The sequence below is a fragment of the Corvus brachyrhynchos genome, unplaced genomic scaffold (assembly GCF_000691975.1).
Source record: "Corvus brachyrhynchos isolate BGI_N302 unplaced genomic scaffold, ASM69197v1 scaffold11, whole genome shotgun sequence".
NCBI lineage: Eukaryota > Metazoa > Chordata > Aves > Passeriformes > Corvidae > Corvus > Corvus brachyrhynchos.
The window spans coordinates 7,397,302-7,413,395 of NW_008236965.1; the positions used below are offsets into that span (position 1 = coordinate 7,397,302).

The 16,094-nt window shown below is 39.8% G+C and overlaps 1 protein-coding gene across 1 annotated transcript in view; it reads right to left on the reverse strand.

Moving 5' to 3' along the window:
- Positions 1–13,887, reverse strand: part of EGFL6 (EGF like domain multiple 6) — a 30,691-nt gene extending 16,804 nt beyond the window's left edge. Inside the window, exons 1-7 of the mRNA XM_008629285.2 lie at positions 13,822–13,887; positions 12,234–12,438; positions 9,953–10,045; positions 6,999–7,118; positions 6,060–6,179; positions 5,241–5,375; positions 3,407–3,529 (exon numbers count right to left, since the gene is read on the reverse strand). Coding sequence (XP_008627507.2) covers positions 3,407–3,529; positions 5,241–5,375; positions 6,060–6,179; positions 6,999–7,118; positions 9,953–10,045; positions 12,234–12,438; positions 13,822–13,887 — 862 coding nt within the window. The remainder of the gene's footprint in view (positions 1–3,406; positions 3,530–5,240; positions 5,376–6,059; positions 6,180–6,998; positions 7,119–9,952; positions 10,046–12,233; positions 12,439–13,821) is intronic.
- Between the last annotated feature and the right edge of the window lie 2,207 nt (positions 13,888–16,094).

The following is a 16,094-nucleotide window of genomic DNA, read 5'->3' on the forward strand; positions in this document are numbered from 1 at the left end:
TACTGAATTGAATTTTAAGAATACCACCAGTGATATGACCACAGTCGCTTCTGAAGCTTTGAAACTTTATTATGTCAAATCAAACCTTTCTCAGGACTGGCAAGTTAATAAGAAAGCAAAATCGTATATGGGGTTTAAGGGTTACCCTATCACCAAGAATGAACAAGTAATACAATAGGCAGAGAGAGAGCCAGCATGAATTTTTATTGACATTTAGATACCCAGCAAAGCATAATGAAGAAGAGTAACCTCTGCCTCTAGCTGGGCAATAACAAGAGTGTCATTGTTGAGCTCCTTAGAGTGATGCCTGTAGACTTTAAGATAGTAATCCTTTTTCCTGTTATTTTGTAGGGCCAAAAAAGTGAAACAAAAATAGGTTCATTTTTTTCCCAGGAATCTTAATTGCTTATGGAACCTTGTGAAACTTTATTCTTAAATAAAAGCTGAAATGCACATAGAAGCATGTGGCAGGGGAAATGTGGGTTTTCAATGCACAATAGGAAATCAGGAAACACATGAACCTGAGAACAGCAACAGATTGCAGCAAGATAGAGGCCAGATGTGGAAATGACTAGAACCCTTTTAGGGATCATTCAAATCAATCCATCTCTATGGATTCTCAAACAAAATGTGTGCTACAGACAGTTCAGAAATAGTCTCTAATGTTTCATACATACAGGAGTGTTAAATGGCAGAAGGGTGCCTTAATAATCACAGTTCGTATTCGTACCAGCAACAGTGTTTGCAGCCTGATGTTTCAGCAGCTTTCTCCAAGATAGTGTACTGACATACAAATTGAATGAAAGAATTTCCACCACCTTCTGTGCACAGCGAATTATATATTACCTCACTTATTAGGTTATTTGGTGGCATGAGGAGTTGTAGCCATAGGAGTTTCATTATAAACAATGTGCTTAGTTGTTCTCCTTTCATACTCCAAAAATTAAGTTATATATTAAAATGGTTTTCATTTTTTAAAAAAAGCAAATACTGCTTCCATGGTAGCCAGTTTTTTTTTGGTTTTTTGTTTTTTTTATACTAGAGACAATTGCTATAAAGAACTAATGCTTCCCCGTGAAAACAGGATTCCAGCTCTGTGGGAAAAATTATGTGGAGTACTGGAGACTTATTTAAGAAGCTTTTTGTTCATCTGCAGCACAAGCCCAGGCCCATCAGTTGGGAGCTGGAATGGACCACAGGAACTGTAGCCATTGTCACCAAAAGAGGTGTGAAGCCACAGCCTTCAGCCCCTAAATTCCCAAGACGGTGTCCTCATCCCATTAAACCCAATAGCAAAATTTCTTTTGGCTGCAGGAAAAAGCCGAAGCTTTTCCACAACTGCCAAATGACATGGAGAACACTTAGTGTTTTCACTGTAGGCTGGTACATCCAATTGTTTGTGTCACTGTTTGAAAAAACATTTTCCCCCATAGCAAGACATGTCCTGCCCCCATCAGTTATGCTGGTCAGATGTTCTTGGGGATTGCAGTAAAAATCAACCATTGAAACATTCAGACCTAAAAGAGTCTCCTCCTTTTTCTTTTAAAAATAAGGTATACGTGTCGGAATTACCACCAGAGAAACCAGTCTCTATTTAGCACCACTGCATTTCAGGGTTCACTTACCACTGATTGTATTTTACTCTTCCTCTCTTGTTGTTTACATCTTTCTAGCTGGACCCTCAGCTTAGGTCACCATAGGCTGACCTCTGCCTATGGCTCTGACTGCTGTCATTACTGTGTGTTATTCCTCTATCCTCTCTTCTACTAAATCTCTTTTCCATTTAGTGTATTCTATTAAGTTTATGAATGGCATGGATCCTTCCTCTGGAAGGAGTTCAGTAACTGGAAATATGACATGAGGAAGTAGACAGAGGGCAAACTATGTAAGAGAAACACCAGTGAGAAGATAGGAATCATCTGACTTCAGAACCGATTTTTTTACAGGGCTAGACATCAAAAAATATCTCTCCACAAGTGAAAATATTTCTGTTATTCATCTTTAAGCAATCATTCTCGTTGAATTGTTTTTGCTTGACAAAGGAATATTTTATACATAGAGTTAGTCAACAAGAAAATTTCTCTGGAAATTTTTGCCTTCTCATTAAAAAGAAAAAGCCAAATAAATGAACAAAAAAACCCCAGACTATTTTGATCTGATGTATTTGTTTAACATTTCACCTGTGGTACATTTTGTTTTAACAAAACCATATCAACATATGTGACATATGTGTCATGTCAGTTTGCTTTGATATCCAGTCAAATGCATCCTTCCATTTCAGTGAACTACAGTGACGTATCACAAGGGATGTGGACTAGCAAGGAAACTGGCTCATAGGATTGAATTTGAGTGGAAGAATGTTCTAAACAGCTCTGCTGTGGTAATCTATGTCCATATCAAACTTTTCAGTATCAGTCAGATTTTTGTGTGTTTCTTTTTGCTTGTTAAAAGTCAACATTTTTTTACTGGAAGTTGAAACTTAAGAAAATGGTGCTCTCCTGTGCAGAGCCAAGAGTTGGACTAATGGGTCCCTTGCAACACAAAATATTCTGTGAAAATATTAATTTATCAATGTGTATTGTAATTTTCAATTACTATCATAATGGGAGTAGGAACATGAATAATAGAGGGACTCAGAGAACATCTGTGACATGAAGTATAATCATAATACATAGCTAATCAAGAATTACTTGAAAAGATTTATATATTATGTAGGCTTCATCTGCTGTAGACAAAAACTTTTAAAATGTTTGAGGAGGAGTCAAGTGTCCTCTTGAGGAAAACATCTTTAATGATGTTTCAGGAGAAACATCTGCCAGGTTTAATAAAGGTATAAATTAAAAGGTTCATTTTAAATATACAAGAACAGCCTTTCTTTCTTTCTTCTTGGAGGATCATATGCAGTTAAAGTGGGAAATGACATCTTTATAGGAGGTCTTCCATATTCAATAGACAAACAAAGGCAAAATTTTAAGTGAAAACAGTTTAACACAGAAGTCACAGCTTTCCTCCCTTTTCTCATTTTTTGCTAAGTTAGCCTGAAACTCTTCTGGGAGGGACTGCACAACCCTCCAAGGGGCTAACTTGGGAATTCATGGAAAAATCACAGTAGATTTTTAAAACTATTTTCTCTGTTTTTTCAAGACAAATTCACTTCTCTGTTCTGCTTGCAATTCCTAGAGATATTATGAGACTTGGAGACTTACAGGCAAAATTAATTTGAACAAGTGATACTTGTATTAATTATATTATGAGTCATACAATTAATATATTATTTTGTGGAGAGGTCTTGCTTGGTTGGTATTGCAGCACTGTTCAGCATGACATTTCTGAGAACATGCCTTGTAATGATCAGTCACTGGAGAAAAACAATACAGTACCATTCCTGACATCCAGTGGTACTCACCAGCACAATCAACTCCACTTCCTCGGTAGCCCTGTTTACATTTGCAGTGGAAGGACCCTTCGGTGTTGAGGCACTCTGCGTGGAGGTTACACCTGTGTGTATTTGTCACGCATTCATTTACATCTGGAGAAAGATATAAATGCTTCAGTGAAAACTGTGTTGAGACCCAAGGTTCATGACAGCCTGCTTGTGCCACCCATCTGTTTCCAGGTACTGTAAGCACTAATGTTAGACCATGACAGTGCAGTGACCCTCAGAAGCAGAATTCACACTAGGAGAGAATGCTTGGTGTCTGCTCCAAATGAACCGATGCTGGAATATGCATCCATGGAAAATGTAGAGCATCCCAGTAAAGACAAAGTGAATGCAGTGATTTTCTGACTGAGAAGAGGATTCAAACTATAGGTTGTACACAGACTTCTATTAACACAATGCACAAGGCACCAAGAGAATGTGTGACATCAATCAAAAAACCGTTCACCAAGTCTCTCATTCATTCATTCACTGTAGAAAGAATGTAATAGAAAGTTACCCTGAGCATGCCAAGATGTCAAGATCTTTAATCTACCTCTAACATTCCAGAAAACATATGATGCTGCATGAAACAAGGTATAATCAGGAAAATTCAGTAGAAAATACTACATTTGACTCACAGAAAATTGTACAGGCACCAAGAGTATTTGATGTTTCTGATTTCTCCCACATGAAGGAGTCATGTTGGTGCACAAATGTTTGCACCACTTGCATTTTATCCAGAATGCATCATTTTTAGCAGCTGACAGGTCCTCTTGTATGTCAGCAAACAAACAAGTAGCAGGAAGACTGACTCAAAAGTCTGGTGTGTCTGAGAGTGAGATTTAGGTTTGCAAATAAAATCCTGACTGCTGAGGCCTTTCCAGTTTTTGCCCCATGCACACATATTGTATGAGAAAAGTAAATATTTTTTCCACTTTAAATCTCACAGGATTTGCAGACAACATGAAATGCAAACTTAAGTCTCCAAACCTGCCTTATGATCTCCCTCCCACCCCTCACTTCTAATATTCATTAAATATAAACAAATCACATTAATTGTCTTTTTTAATGCACTTATAGTAGTTCTAACCCTTCCAGGCCCTTGTGTAGTCAACAGCTTGAACAATACTCCCACAGCACCTGCTGCAGTAACTTATACTTGGCTGTTGTTCCAGCATTCAACTAATGGATTGAAACATGAGTAAGGGTGTTTTGACATTTGTTTTAAGACCTGAGCATGTCAAGATAACTTTCTGCCTGTATTTATTTTTGTTAGGGAGAAATTTTGCCATGCAACAGAAATCCGAAAAGTAATTGAAACCTACTATTTTCATACTTTTTTACCCCCCAAGTTCTGTACTATCCATCCAAATAACTGTTTTTACTGAAGGCACTTAATTCACATTCCTCAATAATGACATGAAAAGAAGAAAAAAAAATATTGTGGGACTGCTTATTCATCCCAGTTTGAAAGCCAAGACAACAAAAAATGGTTCCTTAACTAAATCTTTACCAGAAATAGCTTTTTTTTTTTTAGTCAGCAGTTGCCAACTGGCAACAAACTCTTGCACAACTTGACTTGGTACAATGAGGCAATTTAAATTGTAAGTGCCAGTGATTCAGATTTTCGTAAGACTACAGAAGAAAAAACAGAGAAAAATTCAAAGTACCATCAAGAATATTCTTTGTGTGACATCTTTTACCCATTTCTGAGGCAGCATCCCCAGGACAGGCCAACATGCTTGAGGCAACAACAGGGAAGATGCACATTGTGGGAATAAAAAGAAGGAAGAGGGAGCATCCATGGGCTAACTCTTACCTACACAGCTGTAGCGGCCACTGGTGTATTTCAGTTCATAACCAAGCTGGCACTTGCAGTAGAAGCTTCCAAATGTGTTGACGCATCTGCGGTTGTAAGAGCAGACAGCTTTGCCAGTGGAGCATTCATCAATGTCTGCAGCAGGAAAAGGGATGCTGGTCAGATCCACAAGAAGGTAAAATGGGAAAGAAAGAACTTGCTGGGATTTGCATGGGAGTGGTTTGGTTTTTATCACAAATAAGCTTAATAAGTAAGTCCTATAATTTCACACTTGGTGGTGGCTTTCGCACGTGTTCTTATAAGTGAAGCAGTAAAATGTGAACTAACTTTATGGAAGAACACAGTACCAAGTATTATAAGCAATGCTTTCTTCATCACAAGAAACTCACAGGTAATGTTAAGGCTTCTAGAGAAAGATTGAGAAGTTTGTATTGTGGGTCATCACAATAAAAGCCCCATCCAAACAAAATGCCCAAATCCTATAACACATTATGTCAGCAGGGCAGCTTCCTGCAGGCAAAGCACTGTATTTAATGGCCTCATAGCAATAGGCAGAAACTGAATCTGCTGATGACTCTAAATCATGTCAAAATTTTGAATTATGTACTGGGGATGAGACTTATCTGAAGAATTACATGGCTGATATTACAAGAAAAATTATTTTAAAAAAAGCATGAAAACTTTACATCACACTGAGAATAACATGAAGCACTATTTAAGCCAGCAAGGAGGGTTAAGTACTTCCTAACCTTTCCCCAGAATCTTATGGCTTCGGGGATCCTGCACAAAAGAAGCTGAGAGTGAGCTCTCTAACCATACCAATGCATGTCCTTCCATTTGGTCCCAGCTGAAGGCCACCTGATGGACAGAGACACTGCACCTGCCCTTTGACTTCTTCACATCCATATTGGCAATTCACCATGGCACATGTCCTAGAACCTAAAAACAGGATTTAAAATAACAAGAGAGCAAAATTCTAGGCTGGAATCACACACTAATTTTAAGTTAGATATGGATGAACACAGAAATTAATTAGAACAACAAAATTTAATTCATTATAAATAAAGCTATTCATACATTAACATATTAAAAATTCAGGAAACTATGAGGTATTTTCTACAAACAAAACTCTGTCACTGAAAAACTAGAAGCTTCCTCAGGTCTGAAAAATCAGGTTGGCTTAAAAAGCAGAATGCTTTCCATTTCATGCTGGCTTAAAACACAGAAGATAGGTAGAAATACCTATTTTTACAACAAGTTTAGATAAGCCTTAGATCACACAAGAAATGTTTGCAAGAACAGTTTTCATCAACTGTGGAAAGCATATCAACACAGATAAAATAAATCAATTGTGGAGCACAGAAAGGTAAAGCAAGGAATAATGGCATGAAATTCAGCGCAGTAAAAAGTAATCTGTATTGGTGCTTTGCTTGAATACATTCAGTCATCCTTATTCAACAGATGAACTGGCAGGACTACACACTGAGATCGTACTAGCTGTTCCTCATCTGAATAAACACTATCAAAGACTTATCAGGACAAAAACACCTCTGAACACCAAAATATAAGTATGACCTGTTTACTCTACCCAGGAACTACCAAATAGGAAGTCTCTTTCAGCTGTGACAGTACCAGAGAACTGGGGCAAAGACCCTATCCCGAATAAACTAAATCTGTTCAGCACAAGAAGAAAATCTGCTGGGATTAAATGTGATTAGATTATTTGGGTGTGCCTGTTCCATCAGCTCTGTTACTTACTTGCACATGTGCCATCTGGCATGAGCATGTACCCGTTGAGACAATAGCACTTGTAGCTGCCGTGTGTGTTCATACATCTGTGCTCACAGGGACGTGGCTTCAGTCCACATTCGTTCAGATCTGCAGAAGTCATTGGAACTGACTGAGTGCTGGGCTTTTATACATATATTCATGCATATAGGTGGATAATGGTGCCTAATGTGTTGAGTTCCCCAGAGTAAAATCATCTGGATGGAAAATGAGCCAGCCCCTTGCAAGATGAGAGTTTAGCAGACCATCTGGCTGAAAGACTGCTAGTAAAACCAACATACACAGACTTCTACACTTGAAAAATTAATGCAAACTCTGGCCACATCTGGCCGCTTGTTAGGACGAAGTGGAGGGGTGGAGAGAATTGTAGCTAATCTCTTTTTGGGAGTTATTTTTCTGGGTTTCTCTGATTATAGTCCTCCAGTTGACCTCTGTACTAGAAAGGCAAAAACATGAGACTGAGAATAGCAAAACAGTTTGAGATAAAGTGAAACAAAGATTTTTACTTTAATTTTTCTGAGCTACACACTGGCACCAAGGTTATCAATAGCAGAAATGAAATACAATATATTAATAATTACGTGACTTTAAAAGGATCAATCTCAAAAATCTCAAAATCCTGAGAATAAAACATCCTAAATCCTTCTCAAAATCCAAGATTTAAAGACTTTTCAGAAACTAAATCAATTTCAAATTCCCAACATCTATCCTTCGCAGGGAGAAAAAGAATTCTAAACCGTTTAATTTGTGAGGTATAGGGTGAGCAGTGCTGACCATGATATTTGGCCTATGACAAGGGGACAACAGCTGTGAGGTATAGGGTGAGCAGTGCTGACCATATTTGGCCTATGACAAGGGGACAACAGCTGTGTTTTTGGCTTCCATGAACTGACATCTCTACTTCTTGTTGTGATTTGTAAGCAGACAGAACTCATTTACAGAATGCACCAGCACACGCAGCCTATTCAATATGTGTTTAACAGCACATATGACCGATAACATAATTTCAGTAAAGATGCAGCTCTCCAGGCAAGCACTGAGCAGCTCCACTTCTAACGGGAAAAGCATCTGTTCTTGTGTCACACCCTGCAGACCACAGGAAAAAAACCTCCAGGCCATTCAAAGCATAAACTTTGTGGAGGTGCACAAGTGTTTGTTACAGCTCAGTCCAGGGAAGAGAGAGGGCTGCATTCTATTATTTAAACATAGGGTATGTTTGAAAAAGGACAACCTATCTGCTTGCAAATCACACTGGATTTTTGTGCTAGTGTGACTCCATTAAATAACTAAGACTCTCTTAACAAAAAAACTAGAGAGCAAACTGGAGAACAAAAGTTATTCCACTTAGACAATACATTTTCAAAAGTGCTTATCTGCACCTATCTCTCACAATGCACAGATAGCATACACAGCTCCAAAAAAGAACCTATGGAGATAAGACTAATTTAGCTCAGACTTGGTGGCAGACTAATACAGTCCCCTTATCTCTGTTATTTTAGTTAGCTCGTGTTGAGCTTGCTCAGCGGGACATTCTGCTGTAAGGACAGACCAAGGCTACATCTGCCAGTAAATTAAAAGTGGTTATTAGCACTCCTGGCTGATGGAACAAACAGCTCTTGGACACTTCTGGCCTGTGCCAGCCACCACTTCACTGAAAAAATCCTGGCCATGCTTCAGAAGAAAAGCCCAGGAGATAATAGGGAATTTGCATGTGTAGGTTTGTGCAGTGCTTCCTCCAAGCCTCCGTCTCTGAACCTACTGAAGTGCACAGAACTGATGTGACTGCCTATGGAGAGCATGTCAAATGCATGTGGAGTTACTGCACAGAAAACACCTAAAAGCTGGGGGCTTCTTTGTTGCGTTTTAGTAACATTTAGGCTGCCAAATAATTTTTGAGGTTAAACTTCTGGGTTTAGGGGCTGAAGTTGTAAGTGGTATCTACGTATCTGTTATATTTAAACACAGCTGCTGTTTCCCTTTCCTCTCTAGTGGTTCTGAGGAATAAACTTCTTTCCCTGTGAGAAACATCAAAAGTGCAAAAGATGGATTTTTCCAAAATACTTAATAGTACATCTTTAGGGTATATTGTTTGAAGGATACTGTGTAATAGATGGGCTGTTTTGACTATAAAAAAATGTGTTTAGCATGTCAATGCAATAGTTTCAAGCAAAGTCTGCAGGATCTTAGGAAGCTAGCAAGGACAGACCTAGTCATTTGTGTGGCCTTTATGTCATGCTTCCATCATAGCACCTACAGTTCACTCATCTGCACTGCAGTAGGATAGCCTCTCCATGCAGTGACCTCCTCCCTTCATCTGATCCAAAACAGGGGTCTCATATTTTGGAACAGGAGAAAAAAAGCCGAGCTCTTACCAATGTATTAACTGAAATATTTCCATGTTGAATTCCAAGTTTATGGAGGGAAAATGGTGCATTTAAAGTTTCTTAAAATGCAATTTTAAGGACTACCAATGGTGGTTCTCAGAAATACCATCAGCATAGACAAACCACCCGGGCAGCTTGATAAACTACATGTCTAGCATACAACTGCATGTTTTTCTGATTAGAAGATTAGTTTAAAAATAAACATGGGTTGCTAGTTAAGAAAATAACATGAGTTGTGGAACTGACTCCATCTCTTCTGGTACTTTCCTATATAGTTTTTCTGTGTCTGACTATAAACATGCCAGTTTGCACTTGTCATCAGCCCATAAGAGATAGACAATATAGGTTCAAACTTTTGTTTGCTGAAGGAGGCTTAGTGCTTGCCTGGGATGCCTGAGATGCAAAAGCCTAAAATTCTTAAGTTCTTCTAGGTAAACAAGAAAATATCCTGGTTTACTATTTTGGAAGATGACACAATCCATAGTACAAGATAAGGAAATGGAAAACCAGCAGTCTCCTTTCTGAAGCATATGCACAAACCTTGATTACAGGTTTTCCCTGTGAACCCAGGGAAACATTTGCATTTGTTTGGTCCCATGCACTCGCCATACTTGCAGCCATGTCCACAGGTAGCTGGTGGAGTCAGGCAGAGAAAGAAGAGAGAAAAATAAGAAGTTAAAAATATTCTATTGGTGAACTTTTGCCCTGCTTAGTTGCCTAAAAACTTTTGAACACGTTCAGCATCCTCCATACCTCTCCCTCTGGTCTGAGCATGGTAACTACTGATTAGCACTTTATTCGGGCTTAAGAATAGTAGCGCTAACAAAAATTACAAGAACTTGGTTTTTTCCAGGTTTATAAAGACAAAAGGTCTCTCCCTCATATTTTTTTTTTCTGCAATGCTTACAACTCACATTTAGTTTCATACTCTTGCCTTTTTCCTTTTTTTAAGAAGCCTATGTGGGAAGCAGCTGGCCAACAGCTTGAATTGCTATGCTTGGCATCTGGAGCAGAAAAGAGGTAACAGCACTCTCCTAGAGCCAAAGGAGACACATAATCCTACAGCAGTTTTACGGTCTTGGATCTCCCCAGTTACAGCTGAGGAACGTGTCTATCCCATGGTGGAATATCCAGAGCACATCTGTCATCAGACAACTGTCCTTACCACACATCCCAGTAAGTATAATTGCATCAGGTTTACAATAATTTGAGAGGGCTACATTTAACCTGGATGCATTAAAAAGCAACTCTAAACCCTCTGGATCATCAATCAGAAATTAAATGCTGAGTTTTATAAGCCTCAAGGCTCCTGAAATCATTATGATTTTCAGCATGGTGGTTATTCTGGAAGAGCAAACCAAACATGCATTTAAACCAGGACTAGCTCTGGAGAAACAGTGAAAGAGAGTGCACCAGGATGTGAATCTCAATTCCTTATTAGTTAAGCTGATCTGCAAACTATAGGAAAATTTAGTTAGCATATAGTAAAATTAATGTTAACATTCATTTTTCTGAATTCAAGTATCTTCCCTCTATTAACAGATGCATTCAGATGTACCAAAGGTGCTAACTCTGTAGATTGAGGCATTTTTCAACACTTCTTCCATCCCTGAATACAGCATGGCACACTGCAAGACCAGCTTGTTCCGCTGCGATCCCAAGGATTCCTGCTTGGGATGTTCTCCCATAGGATGGACACATTCCTCTGCTATAACTGAGGAGGTGCAAGACAGCCAAAGACCAGCTTGCAGTGTTATAGCACTGAAGCAGAGAAAAACACCACATCTGGATTTACAATGCAGAATTACATTATAGGTGGTTTAAAGTGATTTTCCAAAGAAGAGTCTTCAAATTTTATGAAAACCTATCGCTTTAAAAAAAGACAACCTACTTCACTGGCTGATCAAAGTTACATTTGCCAGTTGTCCCTCCAGGTATTAATTTGCATCAAAACTAAAGTGTGATTAAGCAATGCAAGAAATACTACAATAAACCCTTCTTCCTTTTCTAAAATGGCATATAATGTATACAGAGCAGAGACATTTTAGCATCTTTCCCTTTTAGTATACGGGTATTCAGCAATTAATAATCTTAAGCCTCTAGACAAATTCACTAGATATAAAAGGCCAAACTCTCTGGGACAACAGGTGCAACATCTGAAAAAGATTTCTAAAACATGTATTTTATGATTTTATTGTGTTTTGCCCAAGTAAAATTGGACAGAGAGATTCCACACTGCATTCTCCTTGGGATATGTAGACCTTTTACAAATTAGAAGTGTCTTAAGAGTCATTGTCTCTTCATTAAGCAAACGATCCACAGACCAGAACTCTAGCTGGCTACTCAAGCTCAAGTCAGGGGCACTTATTGCTTGAGTTTTATTTATATTTTTAGAAATTTAAAACCTTCTGGTTCTCAGAGGCTGCATACTCTGAAGATAAAGGATACCAACTGATATGAAATCATTTTAGGGGTCCTTATATGGCATCAGAAAACACTGCATTTGTGGTATGTACTCAACAGCTGTAACAGTATAACCCCTGACCAGGGCTGTGCAGGAGGTTAGAACAGATGGTGCCTTCTGGATCTAAGAATTTCTGAACATGCAAGTTATGGATTGGTGTTATTTACCCAAAGATCTGCTCTTTTTTTAGAGGAGATGGTCTCTCAAGCATGTTTTATTCACTCTCTCATAGAGTTAGAAGATTTCACTCCTCAGAAGTTTTCTTTCTGTACCTTCTGGCAGACATGTAAGAAACCTTCCTTTATTAGTACCAGGTATGCAGCCACAGAGAGGAAACAAGCAGAAAGTTAATGTTACCTTCACAGTGGCCCTTGTTCTTTCTCCAGCCAGGACAGCAGTCCAACCTGGAACCGTAGCGACACACCCCAGGCTGGCTTACAGCCCCCAGCTGCCCATGAGCTCTTGAGCTGCGTAAGGAAGGAAAAACACTAGCTCCCTCAGGAAAATGCACTAGTCCATTCCTCTGTACACCCTGTTGTACATTTCCCTTATGTTTTATCCACTGTCAGGCATTCTCATTTCACCAAACCTAGGGCAGTGCTCCTAGACAGGAATGCAAACTTGCATTTGATCAGAGAAACAGGGATGATGGAAATGTTTCACCTGCAATAAATTAACTATGCAAGGTAAACCATTTCTAATGAGAAACATGGCACAGGCAAAAAATACAGCCAGCTCACTTGCTAGAATGAGTCATTTTAATATCAGTGAAGTCAATGGGGCTGCCTCAGTTTGTGTCACATGAACAATTGGATGGAATATATGATGCCATAACTGACAGCACTATTGCCTCAGATGATGAAAGACTGATTCTACAGAAAACCATGTTGTGAACATCAGTCATCCCCATAAAAGCTAGTGACTTGCAGGCTCATAGCATGCTCATACATGCAAAGTGATTGCATAAGTTCACATAGTCCCAAGCATGCCTGAGACTCCCTGACCATACAAATTAATGTCCATTTCACCTGCCAATAAGTCCAGGGAGTTCAAAGTCATTGTGCAGATCAACAGCTACAAGAGTTGGAAAACCTGCTATGTTAATTGCCAAAATTATAAATCAGATGGAAATCCACCACTGTGTAAATCTTCTAGATCTCCTCTGTGCTTCTGTGAGTGCTGTGGCTTTAGTTTTATTCTGCCTCTGCTTGCTGTTACTTAAGTTGTCCATTACCACAGCCTGTCCCCTTTATGAAATTCTTTCCTTTATCCAAAATCCTCTGTCCCCATTGCTTTATCCAAGCCATAATTTAAAATGCATTTTCTTCAAAGAGTCCAAAGTGTTGTTTTTGACCCTGAAAATACCTTTTTGGTGAGAGCTTTATAGTAAGTGATTTGGGGTACTGAAGGGGGCAACACACTGCAACAAAAATCTCACGATGGAAAAAAATGGGGGAAAAAAGTAATCTGGCATGAACTTTTGCATTTTTTAGTCTGAGGCACAAAAAAGGTATTACTTTATCACATTACAGAAGTGCTTTGCATGTATCCTCCTGTGCTTATCTGTAACAGTTGCACTCACATCAAAACAGTTCCTTCAAACATCACTGAGGCAAACTAGTAGAACACATATACGCATACACTTCAAAGATACAAGATGTTACTCCGTTGTATCATCGGAAAGAGAAGGGAGTTCAGAGGAAATGCATAAGCTTATGTATCTGAGATGCTCTAAACAAAGAGATGGTCTTCATGTCACCTGGCAAGTGAAAAATCTTCACTGTTGGAATAAATTGTTCTGAAGCCACCCAACCTTTGCCATCAACCCAGTGATGCAGTTTACAGCAGTACATGTACTCGTACATGTACATCTTCAGACAGGTGAAAAAGTGTACTGAACAGCTATAACTCCTCTGTGCATGTCTGTGACAAATCAGCATCCTACCTCTGCATCTACAGACAATAAAAGAACCTTTTTCCATTTTGTTATCCAAATGCCACTGGCTTGCATCACTGCCAAGTATACAAGTTAAAGAACATATGTTCTGCTTGCGGATGAGAAAGTGGCCTTGAATTCACCTGGGTAGTAAATGTACATTCTGCTTACATCCCAGAAAATCCCCTTGGATGCATCTGGATAGTGCCATGACTCCCCTGGAAGGTTAAAATGCCTAAAGCCTGGAGAAAAAAAGATCTCATTCCTTTCCAAAAGGTGCTCATTTTCACAGGAAAAACTTACTCAGTTATATTTTATTTAATAATTCACCTTAAAATCAAGAAAACAATGTCTTTATAAAGTATACAATATCTCTCAAGATTTCAGTATAAACTTTCCTTAAAACTGGGAAATGTTCCATAAAGCTGCAAATTAAATTAACATAACTGAACTCTATAGATATTGCCCTAGACATGGTCTTTCACTTGTTCTGACTTCCACAGCAAGCATCAAGATAAAACTTACCTTTGGCAGAGGGAAAGATCAACTAGATTCCAAAATCTGGGAGGAAAACCAGTTTTGCCAGGTTAGTCCCTCTCACACATGAAGAAACAACACCCATCAGCTTAGCTATTTCTATCAGGAGTTCAGCATTTTTTGAAGAAGAAAGAAATTTAGAAAGAGGAGATTCTTTCAGGCAGGGAGACCCTTTCTGGGAGAATGTCACATGAACCCTCCTGGATATTGGGGAAGAACTAATGTAGACTGGAGGCACAGGGCACTTCTGATGCCTCCTTGTCTTATATTCCTGTAGGATTTCAGAGGGACTACCTAAAGTACCTGAGTGAGATGGCTGGATTTGTCACTGTCTGCTCAGTGTACAAAAAATTCCTGGCCTTGAAGAACCTGCAGCCAAAATATGTGACCGAAGAAGAAAGGCAAGAGAAGGCACACACTGCAGGTCGGATCACAGCGCAGGTCAGTGGAAGAGTGGTGACTGAAGAACTCTGTCCTTTGAGAGGCAGCACCAAGTGGCTACTTAGCAGTCCAGGGTGCCCAGGTGGGAGGGAAGTAATTGGTTTTATGTGGCTGTGGTATTGCTGACAGCACTATGTGACATCTAGCAAAACACAGTGAAGATGAATAGTAACCACAACAACCCAGGGCTGCCTGAGTTTGAGGTGCCTGAAAGAAAGAGCTGGCTGCATTAGCTATCACAGGATTGCTGTGAGCCATTAGCACCATTTTAAACTAAGTGGGACTAAGTTTCACTGCTGCTGTAACATGTATTGCTGTTCTGGTTTAGGAATGGTATTCCTCAGTTTAGTCCCCCCACCAAGACTCTCCACCAACCACTTGCCACCCTCTCTTGCTCCCCCAATTTCCCCTCACCCTTCCCCTTGCAGCAGGATGGAGTTGAGAACTGGGGGCACAATAGGCAAAGATTGCAGATTGAGGTAAGAACAATTTACTGAAAACAGCAAAGAGATAAGGAAATGAACAGTAACAGCAACAATGCTGACAGAAGGTAGAAGAAAAGAAACATTTCATACGAAAATACCCCAGTGATAGACCGGACAGGCTCCCTCCACCACGTTTTGTTGACTGGAAGGAACCCCTTCTTCCCAGAAAAGAGTTCTTTTTCCCCACCCCCAACAATGGTGTGAGATGGTATAGACATAACAAATGTGTTTTCTCTAAGATATAAGAGCAGGTCTGGAGTTCATGAACTTCCAGTTCCTGAGGAGCTGACCACTCAAATAGCCTCACACGTGCTGGAACAGCACACTGCAACTTGTTGATGACAAAAGTTTCCATTCACAAATCTGATACTAAAGAAATAAACCACACAACATCTTGAAGGCTTCATATGCAGTTGCTGCGAATTCTCCTTTTATGAGCCATTTCCTTGCCGCAGCACTTCTGCTTCTGGAGAACTGGGAGAGGGAACACTGGAATGCCTTGGTCTGGAGTAAGTGGTTTTACTGATCCTCTCAAAATCTCATTCTGTTTCCAGAGTATACCTGTCTCCCTAGAACCCAACACCTGTGATGACCGGCTGCTTGTGAAGGGCCCGTTTGTGCTGGCAGACCAAGAACTGGAGGCGCCCACACCTTTCCACAGATGGTGCAGCTGTTCCCCCAGTTTGGACCGTCACTGAAGCTGCCGCCTTTCCCAGAGCACGAGTCCCCAGCTCTGGTGCGAGTACCTCGGGGAAGCGGCTCACGCCCGCTGGAGCCCCCGAACCGGGCGGGCGCCGTTCAGCACCATGGCCCGGGGGA